We start from the raw sequence: 17,475 nt of genomic DNA on the forward strand, positions 1-17,475 counted from the left end.
GGATGTGTGGAATAATGATTCTCTTGCATGATAAAGCAATACAGAAATGTGCATTTGCATCTCTTGCATCCCATCTTGTTTGTTCCTGAGTTGGAGGAGCAGCAACAAGGGTGCTAGAGGATAAAGCATCAGGAGGAGTACCCTCTGCAGAGGGACCAGTAGTAGGGGCAGCCACTGTAGCATTGGCTGGCCTCCCAGAAACAATGTTCCAAAAATGCCTTGCAACAAGAATATGTTTCATGAGATAAGACCACATCGGATAGTTGGTGCCATCCAACTTATCATCTTCACGAAGAATGCCAAATAAAATCATGATTGTTGCCAGCCATTGCAAATGGGACAAGTCAAAAAGCACTGACAAAGTGACCCAAAAGATAGCCTCAAGGCTTGCAACTGCAAAAAAAAATAGGACTTGCTGTCCAAATCTGGAAAAGCCCCAAAATAAGCTGTAATTTGCAAATGTGATCAAATGGCCTGCAATTTCTTGCCAAATTCACTGCAAATCTGAAAGTTTTGTGCAATCTGCCTGCAATACACCCAAAAGCCCCAATTTGTAGAGCAAAACTGAGCCAAAAATGGAGCAAATTCAGGAATGCCCCAAATTGTCTGCAAATCTGCAATCTACCTGCAAAATCGTAGCCCGAATGCAAAAGCCCCAAATGTCGCCAAAAATTTGCAGATCTACTGCAATGCAATGTCTGCTCCCAAAATCGAAGCCAAACGATGGCTGGTGCACAACTTAGCCTGCAAATGAAGGACACCGAACACCTTCAGCCTGCAGTACAAAACCTTACGGAATCCATACAATGTGCAGACGACTGTCCAAAGGATCTCTTCAACCTTACTGTCTGGATACCAGCCTAGGTGGGCTACCACTCTAGCTCAGTCTGCAGCTTCTTCTGGGTCACCTTCTCCTCCTGAATGTAGGACCAAGGCTGCCCCTTTGCTGCTCCTGTCCGCTGTCCTAAGTGCTGCTCCAAGTGATGTGATATAATGCCCTCAAGGAGCCTCCCTTTTATAGGGCTCTAGGCCCTCCAAAATAACCAACAGGTAGGGGGGCAATGGCCGACCCAAACAGCCCCCCCCACCAAGTTTTCCTGGTCTTTGACTCCAGCCCCAGGTGGGGCACATATGTAGAGGGCTGGCTGGCCCACCCTAGCCACGTGGCAGGCTGCCACTGGCCCTAGGCTGGCCTGCCCATCCCCGACCTGTTCCAAGGCCTATATGGCTCCCAAACCTGCTGCAAACAGTGCGCATGTTGGAAAGGTCACCTCCCCATCTGTAAGCCCCCATATGAGGAGAGCATGGGGGAGGTGGACCTGGGTCCTGAGGGATGGCCACAAGGGCAGCAAGATGGCTGCCATGGGGGCAGAGATCAGAGAGAAAAAAAGATCATGTACCTAGAGGCATCAAAGTGGCTGCAACAGATGTTGCCTTTGTGCAGGAGAGATGGCGGGGGCAGCATGCCTTTTCTTTGCCCTGGCAAGAGGATTCTGATGAGCAGAAAGATGATGGGGTATCCTGGGGTACAAAAGCTTGTATGGCGAGCCATGTGGCAGTGGGTGTGGGCAGGAAAACGACCTGGAGCAGGCCCTGTATGTGGCGCAACATGGCAGGAGTACAGCAGGAGGATTGGCCTGGGTAGACAGGCTGGTTGGGCTGGTTATAGCCAGCCAACCAGGTCTGGTTGAAGGCTGGACCAAGGGCTGATCCCTGCACAAAAGAATGGGGCCAGGCAGCAGCCCAAAAGGGCCTGGCATAGGCCCTTATATAGGGCTGGGAAGGCAGCCAACCAGTCGGTTGGTTAGGGCTGCAACCAACCAGGCCAGTCGGCCCACTTAAGGCTGGCTGGTCGGTCAGTTTAAGGGGCTCTTGGAGCCTATAAAAGGAGAGGCCCCGGGCCTCATTACTCATCCAGCACTTCAGCAAGAGTGGGCAGACAGGAGCAGCCAGCAAGCCTCTCCCTTGGCCTCAACATTGGAGGTGAAGGTAAGCTAGAGGTGTGCTGCAGACTGAGTTCACAGGGCTGAACCTTAGGCTGCCTATCAGGGCAGCAAGAAGCTGAGATCTGGACGAAGAGTCTACATACGCTCGAGGTGGAGCACGCAGGCTCAAGTCTAGAGATATCCGGCAAATAGTAGAAGTACCTTGTGGTAAGATCAAAGGACCACGCTCTAGTGGGACTTTGGATCTCTCTCTTTTGTATTGTATCCATAGCCTTGGACGGAAATATATTGTTTTGGTGGTTTCTATATCTGGCTGGATTATTGTCTATTGATGAGTCTGCACATCTATTTGATGCACATTAAGTAAAGAAATTTGTGATTCCAAACCCCACACACATTGTGTGAGCTCCTCGGTGGAAGACTCGGTCTTCCGCTGTGCGTACCCTCTGTTGGTCGATTTCTAACATGGTAACAAAACCCAAGTAGCAGGCTCACAAGTGTGGGAGCCTAAAGGCAAGGACCTTGCTAAAGGACGACCCTGATTCAAAACAGTGCCCTTGCAAGAAGGAGGGTGACTCGGGTTCAGTCAGGTGCGTACGGAGTTCTGGTCTACAGAAGGTTGAGTTTGTTCGACTTTGCTGTATGGTTTCGCAGCAGAGATGTCGATGTCATAAGCCTCTTCAACCCCTTCTCTCCCTTCCTCCTCCCCCAAATTTCTTTCTTTCACCATCCCTAACTTTAAAGAGTCTGGAAAACTGTGTAGGCCATTCTATGGGCTATCCATAGGTGCCACTTATTCCTCGGTATATGCCTTGTAGGGCTAGTTATAGTCAGTTGGGACTATTGGTACAGTTAGTACATGTACCACCTAGGTCAGTTAGGACACTTAGTCTAGTTAGGGCAGTTAGCCCTAGGGTTTTGTTATGTTGGCTCTCCCTTGAGCCTCCACTCTTAGTTTTTGCAGCAATCTATCACAACATCTCGTTTTTCTCCTTCTTGCTTCCATTTTTGAGCTTCCATTGCTTGTCATAGCCAACAATGGTTCAGAGTAGGCCGGGAATCCATTCGCTCAGCCATTAGAGCTTTCCCAAGCTGTTTGGCAACCCCTGGAGCCCTCATTCCTACTGGTCTTGCTGGTTTTCACACTCCCACGAGTGTTTGAGGCCTCTCCAAGCTTTTCCATCGCGAGAACTTTGCTTTTGGAATGAGGAATTTGCATTTTGGAGCCCTTACTGCGAAGGAGACGCATTTTGGAGCAATTTCGAGCTCTTTTCTGCAACATACCTAGCTGTACGGATTCCGTACACTCTGTACGATTGCGTGCTGGCTGTTGGAGCCCTTTGGAGCGATTTTCTTGCTGCCTCGAGTTGTGTGCCGGTTGTTGAAGCTCTTTGGAGCTTGTTGAAGTGATTTGGAGTCCACTCCTTGATCCCATTCTTCCTCTTTTGGCGGGCTGCGAGTTCTCCTCTATTGGATCTCTTTCCTTCCTTTTGTAAGTGCTCTCCTCCTCGTGGGAGCACTTTCTCTTGCTGTAATTCTCATTTCCAGCCCTCATTTGCTCGCATTCAGAGCCCTACACTGCTGTCCTTTCGGGCCACATCATTGGGTAAGCCGTTGTTGCATTGGTTCTTTCCAATTTCTGCTTCATTTGCATTTTGGAAAAGGTCCCGTGTGTTAGATTTTGATCTTCATGGGAGGAGTCTTCAACATTGGTGATGACTTGGCTGCATCTGGTTGGACCTACAACGTTGTGTTGAGGTGGCCATGATGTGGTGGCCACGTGTGTTCATCACATGTGGATTCTTCCCTTCGTGATTGGTCCATGCAAGAGGTCTTCATTGCCATTGGATAATCAACGTGGAGTGGCTGGCTGCTGCATGCAAGGGACGTGCCCATTCCGGAGACTTCTCAAAGGCCGTGCCGTTTCGAAGCTGGAGGCGGGATCTACATATACTATGATGATGAGGTCTTCATTGCCATTGGATAATCAACGTGGAGTGGCTGGCTGCTGCATGCAAGGGATGTGCCCATTCCGGAGACTTCTCAGAGGCGGTGCGGTTTCAAAGCCGGAGGCGGGATCTACATATACTATGATGATCTCTGAGCCTCTTCTCTTTCTCGGAGTCCTCGCGACTCATTCCCTATGTCACACAACTGTGTTAGGGTTGTTAGTCGAGTCAGTAAAAGATTGTAGAAGGCAACAAGCCCCATCGGGATGCACCTGTAGTAATAGGTCTTTTGTGATCAATACAATTACGAAATTTTCAACTATCTCTTCTACATTATGTTGTTTTCAATATTCCGAATTATCTAAAGCACTCAGAGTTCACGTTGTGACAATTATTGCAATCCTATCTCGTCTTTGTGTTACAAACTCAAATATCCATCACCGTGTTGCCTTGGAAGGCCAATGTTGCCTTTTGGAAGTTTTTCTTGCAACAAGTACACCTTGGGACAGCAAAGTCTCTTGCAGGCATAAGCTTTGAAGCTTGAGCAGAATTTTGTCACTTGTTTCTTGAGAGGTTGCCTTTCTCTCATTTGCTTTGCCAATTGGTGCGTTTGTTTTGAATTTCAGCACCATGTCTACCGGCAAAGATGATTTGTTTGGGATGCTTAGGGCTGATGACAAGCTTGATGGCACCAATTATCCCATGTGGTCATACATGATGGGACATATTTTGGTTGCCAAGAATCTATGGCATATTGTTTCAAGTTCCGAGGCTAGGCCTACACGTACTGCCACTTCTGGTGCTGCACCTGCTACCTCTGGTTCTTCTTCAGGTGATGGTTCTAATGCTACTTCCAAAACACATGCACCTCCTGCTACAGGTACTTTGCCTCCTACACAAGAGCAGATTCAGTGGGATGGTCGTGATGCCAAAGCACATGCCTTGATTGCTCTTACAGTGAAACCGGTTATTATCCCTCATATCCAGTCTTGGAAGATAGCTAAGCAAGCATGGGATCATGCTTGCATCTTTGTATCAAGTGCGGAATGGCCTATCTCCACAAGCAGTTGAAAAATTTGAACCTTGATGGATGCCTATCTCACTAATGTGAAGGATTTGAAACAGCAGTTGGCCAACATTGATGAGATTATGCCTGATTCTTAACTTGTTTCTAATACCCTTGATGGGTTGCCTGATTCTTATCAAGGCTTTGCTACTACATTGAGGTTGGTTGCAGGGGGTGATGCCAATCATTTCTCATTTGACCAGCTGGTTGCTCTTCTTCTTCAGGAAGAGCAAAGTCGTGCAAATCGCAATGCTTCTATGGCTAGTGATCAAGCATTTGCTGCCCATCACAAACACAAAGGCTTCCGCACCGAAAGAGGGAGAGAGTTCACTTCTACCGAGTTCAATGGATTCTACAAGAAGCACGAGATTAAGAGACAGCTCACTACAGCTCGCACATCTGAGCAGAATGGAGTTGCTGAGAGGAAGCACAGGACCGTCGCAAAGACAGGGTTGACCATGTTGCGAGGAAGAAATCTCTCGAAAGCCTACTGGGGTGAAGCCGTGAATACTGCCGTTCACATCCTCAACAGAACCAAGACCAAGGCTGTTGATGACAAGACTCCATATGAAGCTTATTATGGTAAGAAGCCCATCATATCTCATTTTAGGGTTTTCGGCTCTAAAGCATTTGTGCATGTACATAAAGATGAGCGTACAAAGCTGGATCCCCATAGCCGGAGCTGTATCTTTGTGGGATACAGTGAAGAATCCAAGGCCTATCACCTATTCGACCTAGACAAGAACAAGATCCTTATCAATAGGGATGTGATCTTTGAGAAGACCGAGCCACAACTTGCAAAAGAGGTTCCAGAACTTCCGGCATTACCCCCACCCAAGGTTGCCATCCGAGAGGTGCAGCCGACTGAAGACCCCGAGGAGGAGGAGAAGGAGGAGCATGCCATTCCAGAGCCAGCTCCCAAGTCAAGTCCATCAAAAGCACCTCCATCTGAGAAGAAGCTACCTCAATGGTATTTGAAGACGTTAGCAAACTCACGATTCACAAACATTTCCAAAAGTAGTTTCGAAGCACGGCGGTCTCAACGAAACATGAAGACTCCCTCCATGAACTACGCTTTGGTAGCTCAGCTTGCGGAGCCCCGTTCCTTCCAAGAGGCGAAGGGTATTCCAGAATGGCAAGAAGCCATGCAGGCAGAGATGGATGTCATTTTGAAAAATGGCACCTGGGATTTAGTGCCCAAACATTCCCGAAAGCAGTTTCGGAGCACAGCGGTCTCAACGAAACATGAAGACTCCCTCCATGAACTACGCTTTGGTAGCTCAGCTTGCGGAGCCCCGTTCCTTCCAAGAGGTGAAGGGTATTCCAGAATGGCAAGAAGCCATGCAGGCAGAGATGGATGTCATTTTGAAAAATGACACCTGGGATTTAGTGCCCAAACCAACCAAGCGGAAGGTCATCGGGACTAAATGGGTGTACAAGCTTAAGTTCAAGTCAGATGGGAGTTTGAACAAGTACAAAGCAAGATTGGTGGTGAAAGGCTATGCACAGTCAGAAGAACTTGACTTCGACGAGACCTTCGCCCCCACAACTAGGATGGTAATCCAGACCACTATTCTTTTGATCAGCTAGTTACTTTGCTTTTGCAGGAAGAGCAAAGTAGAGCTAACAGACAAGCCATTATTCCTGATCATGCATTTGCTTCATAGCAGACAGGAAGAGGCAAGGCTTCCAAGCCTATGGGCAAGCCAAAATCTGCGCATAGCAGCTGCAATTCCTCCCATGCATCTAAAAATACAGCAGATAAGGCAAAGCAGAAAAGATGCAACTATTGTCGCAAGCCTGGACATGACATTTCAGAATGCAGGAAGCGCATTGCTTCGGAGAAAAAGAAAGCAGGATTGACATTTAATGCCTCACATGCTATTGAATCCCATGAGCCAGCAGATGCTTCACATGCACATGCTCTTCAGGATGATTGGGCATGGGCTGTCCATGGCTCATTTGATCCCTCCAAAGCTGATGCACTCTTTACTGCTAATGATACTCGGTCCTGGTACTTTGATAGTGGTGCTTCCAAGCATGTCACATCTTGCAGACAGTTGTTTCATTCTTTAGCTGATGCACCTCGAGGGGGGACTGTTACATGTGCTAATAATGCTTCATATGCTGTAAAAGGAGTTGGAGATGTGCAGCTCACATCCATTTCAAGCCATCCTGTCACTCTGACAAATGTTCTTTTTGTGCCTGGCATTGAAGTCAACTTGATTTCAATTTCAGCAATTGCTACTTCAGGTTTCAGAGTAATTTTTTATCGCTACAGATGTCTAGTTTATGATCTTCGTGATGACAATGCCATAGTTCTCACTGGCACTTTGCAAAAAGGGCTTTATCACCTTGATCATCATTCAGCTGCACTTTCTATTGAAGCATTAACTATTTCAGATTCACAGCTTGCTGAAACTCATCTTTGGCATGAGAGAATGGGCCATCTCAATTATAGAGCTCTTGCAAAGCTACATTCACAACAGATGGCAAATGATGTACCTCAGACTCACACAGTTTCCAAACATGTGTGTGAGGGTTGTCTTTTGGGTAAGATGCATCGATTTCCTTTTCAAAAGAATTGTCCAAAACTCTCACAAAGGAAATTGCAGCTAGTACACAATGATGTCTGTGGCCCAATGAGGCCAAATGCCATTGGGGGGTATAAGTATTTCATGACTCTCATTGATGATTTCACAAGATATTGCTGGGTATATCCTTTAAAGGCCAAATCTGAAGTTTTCTTATGCTTTCAGAGATGGCTGAATATGGTTGAGAATGAATCAGGATGCAAGCTTGTCACCCTCAACACAGATAGGGGGGGAGAGTATATGTCAAAGGAGTTTGATGCATTTCTGTCTTCACGGGGCATTATTCACTCATGCAGTACTCCTTACACTCCTCAGCAGAATCCTGTTTCTAAAAGGAAAAACAGGTCCACAATGGAGATGGCCAGATGCATGCTTAAGGCCAAGTCTTTGTCCAATAAATTTTGGCTTGATGCAGTAATGTGTGCCAACTATGTGCTGAATAGATCACCTACACGGGCATTGAAGACTATTACACCTTATGAAGCATGGAACGGCAAGAGGCCTTCACTTTCACACATGAGAGTTTTTGGGTCTCTTGCATATGTTCATGTACCATCTCAGCTGAGACATAAGCTTGATGACAAGGCAATCAAATGCATATTTATTGGTTACAGCCAGGAGAGCAGAGGGTATTGGTTATATCAACCAAATACTGGGAAGATTATTGTCAGTAGAGATGTGATCTTTGCTGAACATTCAGCTTCTCCTCTTGTGGACTGCAAAGCAAAGCCAGATGTTGACATGTTTGATGCCTTTGAATCTTGGTTACCTCTGCCATCATCAGAAGAGGATTTTGACCAGCAACATGAGCCTCCTGCAGGCCCTCCACTAAGCAATAATCAGCCACAACCTCATGCTGATTTACAGGTTTCTCTTCCGGCACAAAAAGATCCCACTTCTCATGATGCAGTCATTGAAGAAAGAGCTGTCAATAGACAGCAAAGACAAGTTCCCAGATGGCTTCTTGATACATTGAGGGACAGCAAACAAGATCAGCCTTTTACTGCCCGGACAAGACCAGGGAACAAACAGCATGGTCACTTTCTTGAGTTTGCACTCCTTGCTACAGCTTGCAATGAAGAGCCTTTGTGCCATAAGCATGCTTTTGACAGCAAAGAGTGGATGGATGCAATGAAAGCTGAGTTACAATCTATTGCCAAAAATGACACATGGGAATTAGTAGATCTCCCTCCCGGCAAGCATGCCATTGGAACTCGGTGGGTCTACAAATTAAAAAGGAAATCTGATGGCAGCATAGATCGATACAAAGCCCGTCTTGTTGCAAAAGGGTATGCCCAACAACAAGGCATTGACTTTGAGGAGACATTTGCTCCCACATCCAAGATTACTACCATTAGATGTGTCATTGCCATTGCAGCCCATCGTCATTGGGCACCAACTTGACATCAAGACTGCTTTTCTTCATGGGGATCTGCAGGAAGAAGTCTATGTCACACAACCTCCTGGCTTTGAGGTTGTTCATTCTAAAAATAAGGTATGCCGGCTTAGAAAAGCCCTTTATGGTTTGAAGCAGGCACCCAGCGCATGGTATGCCAAAATTCATGCACACTTACTATCCCTTGGTTTTCAGAATAGTCCCACAGAACCCACTCTTTATGTCCGTGGGAGTGGATCTGATTTTTTAGTGCTGATTTTATATGTGGATGATATGCTCATCACGGGCCTAGATACTCAGCAAATTGCAGCTTTCAAGGCTGATTTGCAGCAGATTTTTGACATGTCAGACATGGGACGGCTCCATTATTATTTGGGCATTCAATTTGCTCATGTTGAGGGGGGTATCATGATGTCTCAGTCCAAGTATATTGAACAGCTCCTTGATCGTTTTCAGTTTGAGGATTGCAAGCCAATCTCTACTCCAGTGGACCCTGGCTTCAAATTCTCAGCTCGTGATGGGAGCCCACCATGTGATATCACTCTTTATCAGCAGGCTGTTGGATGCCTTATTTATTTATGTCACACCAAACCTTACTTGCAGTATGCAGTATCTCAGCTCCGCAGATTCATGCACATGCCCAATTCACACCTTGATCGTTTTCAGTTTGAGGATTGCAAGCCAATCTCTACTCCAGTGGACCCTGGCATCAAATTCTCAGCTCGTGATGGGAGCCCACCATGTGATATCACTCTTTATCAGCAGGCTGTTGGATGCCTTATTTATTTATGTCACACCAGACCTTACTTGCAGTATGCAGTATCTCAGCTCCGCAGATTCATGCACATGCCCAATTCACAGCATTGGCAAGCAGTGAAGAGAGTCTTCAGATATCTCAGAGGCACTCAAGATTTGGCCCTCTTCTATGGTGATCAGGGTTCACTTACCATGCATGCTTACACGGATAGTGACTGGGCAGGATGTTCCGACACGAGTCATTGTAGGCATGCATCAGCAAGTCACCCCCCCTGGGAAACATCAAGCCAAAAGACTTGGTACCTTGCAAATAACGGAAGATGCGTTTTACAGCCTGCCAATGCATAGTCTTTGGGCTGTGCATATATCTGCTCACCTGAGAAACTGCAAACTGAATGTCAGGTCGTGTATTGCAGAGATAAATGAGGCATCCAACAGCGTGACTGTAGAGTGTGACATCAAATGATTCACCTGCTTCATGCATTGTAAGCTTCAGCCCCGGCTCCATGGGAGTAGCTATGGGCTTACAATCCTGCATGTTTTGAGCATCAATTTTACTCTCCCTGAGAGTCTGTAACAACCAATTTGGGACAGCTTTTGCTGCATGTATATCTACAATTTCTTGTTGAACAACCTCTTCCACGGCTTGTGGAGGTGGTATGACATCCTGTGGTTGAATCGAAGCATCCGGAAGAAGAAGGCATATCAAATTCAGCTTGAGTGTGAGCTGAATTCTATGAAAATATTACATCTCTACTGACAATGATCTTGCGTGTGACAGGATTGTAGAGACGGTAGCCCTTGCTCTTTGCACTGTACCCAACAAAAATGCATTTGATTGCCTTATCAGACAACTTATGCCGAAACTCAACAGGCACATGAGCATAAGCAAGGCATCCAAAGACACGGAAATGATCCACAGAGGGCTTTCTCCCTTGCCAAACTTCATAGGGAGTCTTGGTCTTCAAAGCTTTTGTGGGTGCCCGATTCAAAACATAATTGGCACACATGAGACCTTCAAGCCAAAATTTGTGAGGCAATTTTTTGCTTTTCAGCATACATCTATCCATCTCCATAAGAGTACAATTTTTTCTCTCAGCTTTCCCATTTTGCTGAGGAGTTAGCCTCACTGTAAGCTGATGTACAATGCCCTTGTCTTTCAAAAAAGCATCAAAATCTGCAGACAGGTACTCCCCTCCTCTATCTGTGCGTAATGTCTGTATCTTGAGTCTGGATTCATTCTAAACCATGCCTGCAAAGTGTTTGAAGACCATAAACACTTCTGATTTGCGTTTCAGCCCATAAACCCAAGTGTAGTTGGAGTAGTCATCTATAAAAGTGACAAAGTAAAGATGACCACCCAATGATGGAGTCCTCATGGGACCACAGACATCACTATGTATAAGCTGTAATTTTCGAACAGCTATAACTGATCCATCCTTCTTAAAAGGAGATCTGTGCATTTTACCAAAAATGCACCCTTCACAAGCATGTGGAGGAGGTGTTTCAAGAGGAGGCAATGCATCAACCATGGCATGTTTTTGAAGCGTCATCAAGCTGCCATAATGCATGTGTCCATATCTCGTGTGCCATAACTCCGCATTCTGCATAGCCGCAGTAGGAGTGGAAACTGCAAGAGCATGTGCTCGTCTTTTCTCATATATGTCAAGCTGAAAAAGACCACGCAACAGAGTGCCAGATAATCTCAAGGCATAGTCATGCTCTCTATCATGGACTGCACACTTGTCATCTTCAAAAATGACCTGAAATCCAGCTCTGTTAAGAGAGGACACTGAAAGTAGATTTTTTGTGATACCAGGCACATACAAGACATCAGAAATTCTGAATGTTGAGCCATCAATGGCTGTAAGTTCAACTTCTCCTGTACCACGAACTGAATAGGAGGAGTTGTTGGCACATGTGACCTTTTTACCAACAGGTGGTGGATGCAGAGATGTGAAGAAACACTTCCTGGAAGTGATATGCTTTGAGGCAACGCTGTCAAAATACCATGTATTATGTGTCTCATTGACACTGAAAGCTGATGCATCCTTGGAAGAATCATAACTGCATGTCAGAAAAGCATAAGTGTCATCATTACAAGTGGCTGTACTATCCCGAGCAGCCAACTGAGAAATGCAAGACAAGAAGGCATAGTCGTGCTCCACAAAGTTGGCTGTAGCTTGCTCGTTGTCAGATGCATGAGGAGCTGAATCTCAGCCAGCCATACCGGAGCTGTTTTTCTTTTCTTTTGCAAGCCTTTTCTTGCATTCTCCAATGTAGTGACCTGGCTTTTTGCAATAATGACATATTCCCTTCTTCTTAAGCTTACCTGCATCACCCTTAGCCTTTTGAGAAGGCTGTCCTGAACCACTGGAAGGCTGATTTGTTGAAGTCTTTGCCTATCCCTTACTTTAGGCTTGAATTTTGAGAGCATGGCATGTTCACCTGCTTGTGAAGCCATGTTTTTCCTGGTCTGCTCTTCCTGCAGCAGAAGTCCTATCAACTCGTGAAAAGTGAGAAGATTTGCACCCCCCTCAAAGACAAATTCAGCGAGGTATGAAAGCTGAGATAAGACTCAGGAAGAGAATTCATAGTAGTGGTAATCATCTCTGAATCAGGAATGATCTCATCAATATTCAGCAACTGCTCTCGTAAATCCTGTAGCTTTGTGAGGTGCACTGACATGGAGTCACCCTCTTCCATATGTGTATGAGACAATTCTCTTTTCAAAAAAGACACCCTGGCATCATTCCGAGCTGCATACATGCTCTCCAAAATATCCCATGCTGCCTTTGAGGTCTTACACAACCGGATATGCGGAATGATGAGTCTTTTCACTAAAAGAGAAATACACGACAAAGCTAAAGCATCACGTGAATCCCATCTCTTCCGCTCTGGAGTGGTAGGTATAGCTGCACCAATAACTTGTGTTGCAGCTGTCCCCTGTGCACGACCTCTGCCTCCTCCTTGTTGGGGAGGGGTATTAGGTGCCACATTTGCTGGCCAGAACTCATCCCCACTTACATAGTCCCACAAATTACGAGAAATCAGAATATTGCATACCATAAAACTCCAGAGGGAGTAGTTGGTACCATCCAGCCAAACACTGGCTAAAAATGCAACTCAAATCTCTATAATGTCTCTGTCAAAAATCTGCCAAAGCATCCAATCTCTCCCAAAACCTGCCAAGAGTGCTTCAAAACACTCGCAGAAAGGCAGTGTGAACTGAAATCTGTCAAATTGCTCTCCCAACACAAAAGCCCCAATTTGTGGCTTGAAATTGCAACCAGAAAGGGGCAAATTTACTAAAAGCCCCAAATCTGCAATTTCTGAACAAAAGCCCCAAATTTCGAGTTGAAATTGAGCCAAATTTCACCCAAATAGCTAATCTCCTGCAAAACCCCAAATTTCTTGGCCAATCTTTGTAATTTGCTTGCAATGTGTGCCAAAAAATGGACAAAAGCCCCAAAGCTAGCAAAATGCCCAATTCACAGAATGTGCTCAAATCTGTCCAAAGAATTGCTCTGCCAATCAATGGCTTCCTACAAAGTGTACCTGCCAAACGACCAACTTCAAGAGTGCATGTACAGATGGGCTACACGCAGAAAGTACGTATGTCCGTACTGTACGGACGAAGTCTCTACTGCAGGTTGTACGAAATGTACGGACAAGTGCGGTAGGTACGGCGCCACACATGCGGGTTGTACAGACGAAGGTTGGCGACAATGTACGGAATCTGGTGCAGGAGCCGTACGGTCTGTACGGCAAAGATACCTGCGGGGCGGGTAGTACGACGCAGGTACGTACGACAGACTCTATCGACTCTTTGCAACCTGCACTCTCTCTTTGCCTATCGATTCTACAATCGAAAGTCTGCAAACTGAAGGCGGCCTTATACGGGCTAAAACAAGCCCCCATAGCTTGGTATCAGCGGATAGATGTTTTCTTTCAAAGATCGGGCTTCAACGGAGTCCATCAGAGGCAAACCTTTATCTCAACACAGAGGGGGATTTGCGGCTGGTATTGATTCTATATGTGGATGACCTCATCATTACTGGGGATCATACGAAGAAGATTGCTGAAGTAAATAGACTTCTTATGGAGGAGTTCAAGATGATTGACTTAGGCATACTTCACCACTTTCTTGAGATTGAGGTGAAGCAAGGAAAGAGGAGTATCTTTATTTCACAGGAGAAATATTGCAGGAAACTGCTCAAACGCTTTGAGATGGAAAATTGCAAAGCAACAGTGACTCCCATGGAAACTGATATGAAGCTGAGTGTGCGTGATCCATCTCAGCCGGTTGATTCATATACCTAGATGAATCCAGGAACATTCCCAAACTCATCCTTTAAAAACACAAAATAGTGCAGTTTCAATCTCATGATAGTCACTCACAAGGTTGAAAACCATAAACTCCATCATGCATAGCAGGGACTAGCTACTATGACATCCCCACTGATGTCATCAGCGCCTAACAATGGGTGTAGACCATAGTATAAAAATATGCTCTCATACATACAAATCCACACACCCACACATACTTGAGCATCCATTTATACAAAGTCTTCGTACTGAGTTTCTGTCGGCACTCCAGAGGTGAAGGGCAGACTCAGCCATGACAAAGGCTAGCACTAAAGGAGAAGGCCATAGTCCAAAACCTCTTCAATCAAGCTACAACTACTTGTGAAGTCTAAATGTTTTCATTTTAGTCTCTCCCCAACAAGCATCTAAATCTAAATCTAGCTGCTTGATTCATTGCTATAACGACGCTTGGTGGGGAGTTTGCTTTACCTCACCAATACCCGACCAAATATTTCCTCCGCAGTTGGATTGCTTTGTCAGTTCTCCGCCACACCCAAGAAGACTCATTGGGATGCAAATATGAGGGTGCTAAGGTACTTGAAGGGTACCTACACCTACGGCATCACTTATACCAAAGGCATTGAGTTGGGAGGTTTCTGTGATAGTGATTGGGCAGGTGACATTGATAACTGGAGATCGACCTCTGCATATTATTTCTTACTCTCATCAGGAGCTGCATCATGGCTGAGTAAGAAACAACCTGCTGTCGCCCTTTCATCTACAGAGACGGAGTACAAGGCTGCCTATACAGCGGCATGTGAAGCATTATGACTCAGGTGGATCTTGGAGGACATGAATGTGGCCCAAGAAGATGCGACTGTGGTTATGTGTGACAACCAAAGTTGCATAGCGATTGCTAACAACCTCGTGTTTCACGCACGGACGAATCACATCGAGGTCCACTACCACTTTGTTCGAGAACTCATCGACAAAGAAGTCATAGAGTTGATATATTGCCCGACCAACGACGACATTTCAGATGTCTTCACGAAGGCGCTTCCCAAGGAGCAAATGGAACACCTCATTCGACGCATGGCAATTGGCCCACAATTGTGTCATTGAGAGAGGGTGTTAGAAAAGTCATTGCCCCACCTGTGAACCCCCATTTTGAGGGGACAAGGGGGCAGGTGACTATAGGGGGAAAGAGGCTACCTGGCTGCATGGAGGACTGCGCCAGTAAGAGGACTGCGCCAAATGGAACAGGGGCACTTGGAGCAGTACAAGGACCAGCCAGCAGCAGTAGCAAAAGGCCTCCAAAGGGAGCCTACTTATAGGCCAAACCAGCCAAGTCTGGTCGGCCCAGGTTCAACCCCAATAAGGGCCCTGACCAAGTCGGTCCAATCGACTACAGCAGACTAGCCTGGTAGGTCAACTTTCAGGGCTCCATGCCCTCCTATAAAAGGGCTTCCATTCCTCCCTTATTCTCCATCACCTGCACTTATAGCCTTGCACACAAGCAAGTGCGCAGAGGGAGAGAAGTGGCTCAGCACTTGACAACATTCTTTGGCTGTTTGTACATGCTCACCTATAGCTTTTGTCTGCCTACGATTGTGGAAGAATATATCTGAGTTTGCTATCTCTTTCTCCGTCTCTCTGAGTGTTGTATGAGCTAGATCGGGAGTGAGGTGTTAGTGATTCTATCCTCTATTTCCAACGAGAGCATGCTAGTTTTGTTGCTTGTGCTTTGGTTGCTACAGAATGCAATGAAGAACTATTATGTCATCAAAATGACTTTCCGAATGATTGTTGGATGAAGGCCATGCAAACTGAATTGGATTCCATCTAACTTCTAAAAACTATTCTAACATAGAATAACAAATCAAATACTATAATTAGAAAATAAACTTTTAGGAATCGTTTTTTCAACTTTCACAGCTTTTTCATCCTGCTTTTAGTGCTTTCTCAGCTTTTATTAGCTTTCTGCTTTCACCCAAGGTCTAGGGCTCAGTTCTAAGGAGTCACAATTGCTCTCTCTGCAAATTTGTACCCTTTCCCTATTGCTCTCTTTGCAAATTCGCCCTCTTTCTAGCCATCCTCATGCTGTCCAACTTTATGATTGCTGGAATTTCTGCTTCAACCTACCTTTCTTCCTTTCCAGAGCCCAAGATAAGTCACGGGGCAAGTATTCTTCACATATTTCACTTTTATCAATCAGCCACTCTTTCCTACTCCCCATTAAACAAAGCATGTCTCTTTGAAAGGTCATCATGGAAGCACATATGAAGCAATTTTGTCTCCAAAAACGTCAGGACGGATTGGTCCCTTGAAATCTTTACAATAACCACAATGTAGCTAGATGGCCGCAACAAATCAAAAAACTGTTGTACCCAGTACAACTGCCGGTGAAAGCACTCGCAAGGAATTTTGAAATTTTACAAGCACATCTAAAAGACTGCATGTAGCAAGACCTTCGCATCTAGACCATGCTATAAATTGTCGCACACCTTTCTGAAAAAAATTACGAGACAGCGCGCCTGTAGAGTATCGAAAGTAGTACAGGTCCGCGATTCAGATACGATAAGAAGACAATGGAATGCGTTGTCAATTTCCTACACGAAACACCAGAGCATCCCGGACTGAAATGCATCAATGCGGTAAAGCAGCGAGCAGCGCTGAGATTGGGAGACGCAATTCTCAGAGAACGCAACGAGAGTCTTCTTTTTGGTCTTCTCTAGTGCGGCCTGGACAAGGGGGAAGAAGACAAGGTGCAAGAAGGTATACCGGCGACGATGATGGCGGCAGTAGCAAGGTCGCGACCAAGGCGAAGGGGCACGGCCCAGAGCAAGTGGAGACGTTGACGGGGCTCTGGGGGAAGGGAGAAGAAGCCGAGGGAGGCGAGGCCAAGGCCAAAGCCAATGGCACCGGCAAACTTGAGTGTGGGGAGCCATGGGGGGGGGGTGGAGGTGTGGGGAGGGGACGAGAGAGACGACAAGGCAGCAGCAACAGAAGAGGAATTGGGAGTGGGAGGGCGAGGGGCCAGTAGCCCATGCGCAACCTTGAAAGCCCCTGCCTTCCTCATTTCGCTTGCTCATCTCTCACCCTCCCCACATTTTATAACGCCTCCTCCTCACTTCAAACCCAGAGGGCTTTAGAACACGTTCCCCTTTGGAGAATGCTCCAATGCCCTCAAATTTGCCAGCCTCCCCGCTCAACCTAGCAATCCTCCCCACAATTGCTTGCTGGAGATCACTGCCATCGATAGGCCCCATTCTTGCATCGTGCATGCAATTGATTAAGGCTATGAATTGATCAATGCAAGAAAGCTCTCCAAATCAGGAGATTTGCCTCGCAATGCCAAGGTAGAAACCCGTTCCAGCTGTCTCCAATGGGGCTAAGATTTTCTTGCATTCGGCATCGACATTCGCAAGGCCAAGCATGGGAATAGGTAGAGCATGGCAAA

General features: G+C 46.1%; 1 protein-coding gene across 1 annotated transcript in view; it reads right to left on the reverse strand.

Moving 5' to 3' along the window:
- The window catches only part of ATH9 (ABC2 homolog 9), a 91,290-nt gene extending 74,182 nt beyond the window's left edge, over positions 1-17,108 (reverse strand). Inside the window, exon 1 of the mRNA XM_087398510.1 lies at positions 16,797-17,108. Within this exon, the coding sequence (XP_087254636.1) occupies positions 16,797-17,094 (298 nt within the window). The 5' untranslated portion in view covers positions 17,095-17,108. The remainder of the gene's footprint in view (positions 1-16,796) is intronic.
- Between the last annotated feature and the right edge of the window lie 367 nt (positions 17,109-17,475).

Source organism: Dipteris shenzhenensis, chromosome 27, assembly GCF_047967505.1.
Source record: "Dipteris shenzhenensis isolate YYH24624 ecotype China chromosome 27, Dip_SZ_1.0, whole genome shotgun sequence".
Lineage (NCBI taxonomy): Eukaryota > Viridiplantae > Streptophyta > Polypodiopsida > Gleicheniales > Dipteridaceae > Dipteris > Dipteris shenzhenensis.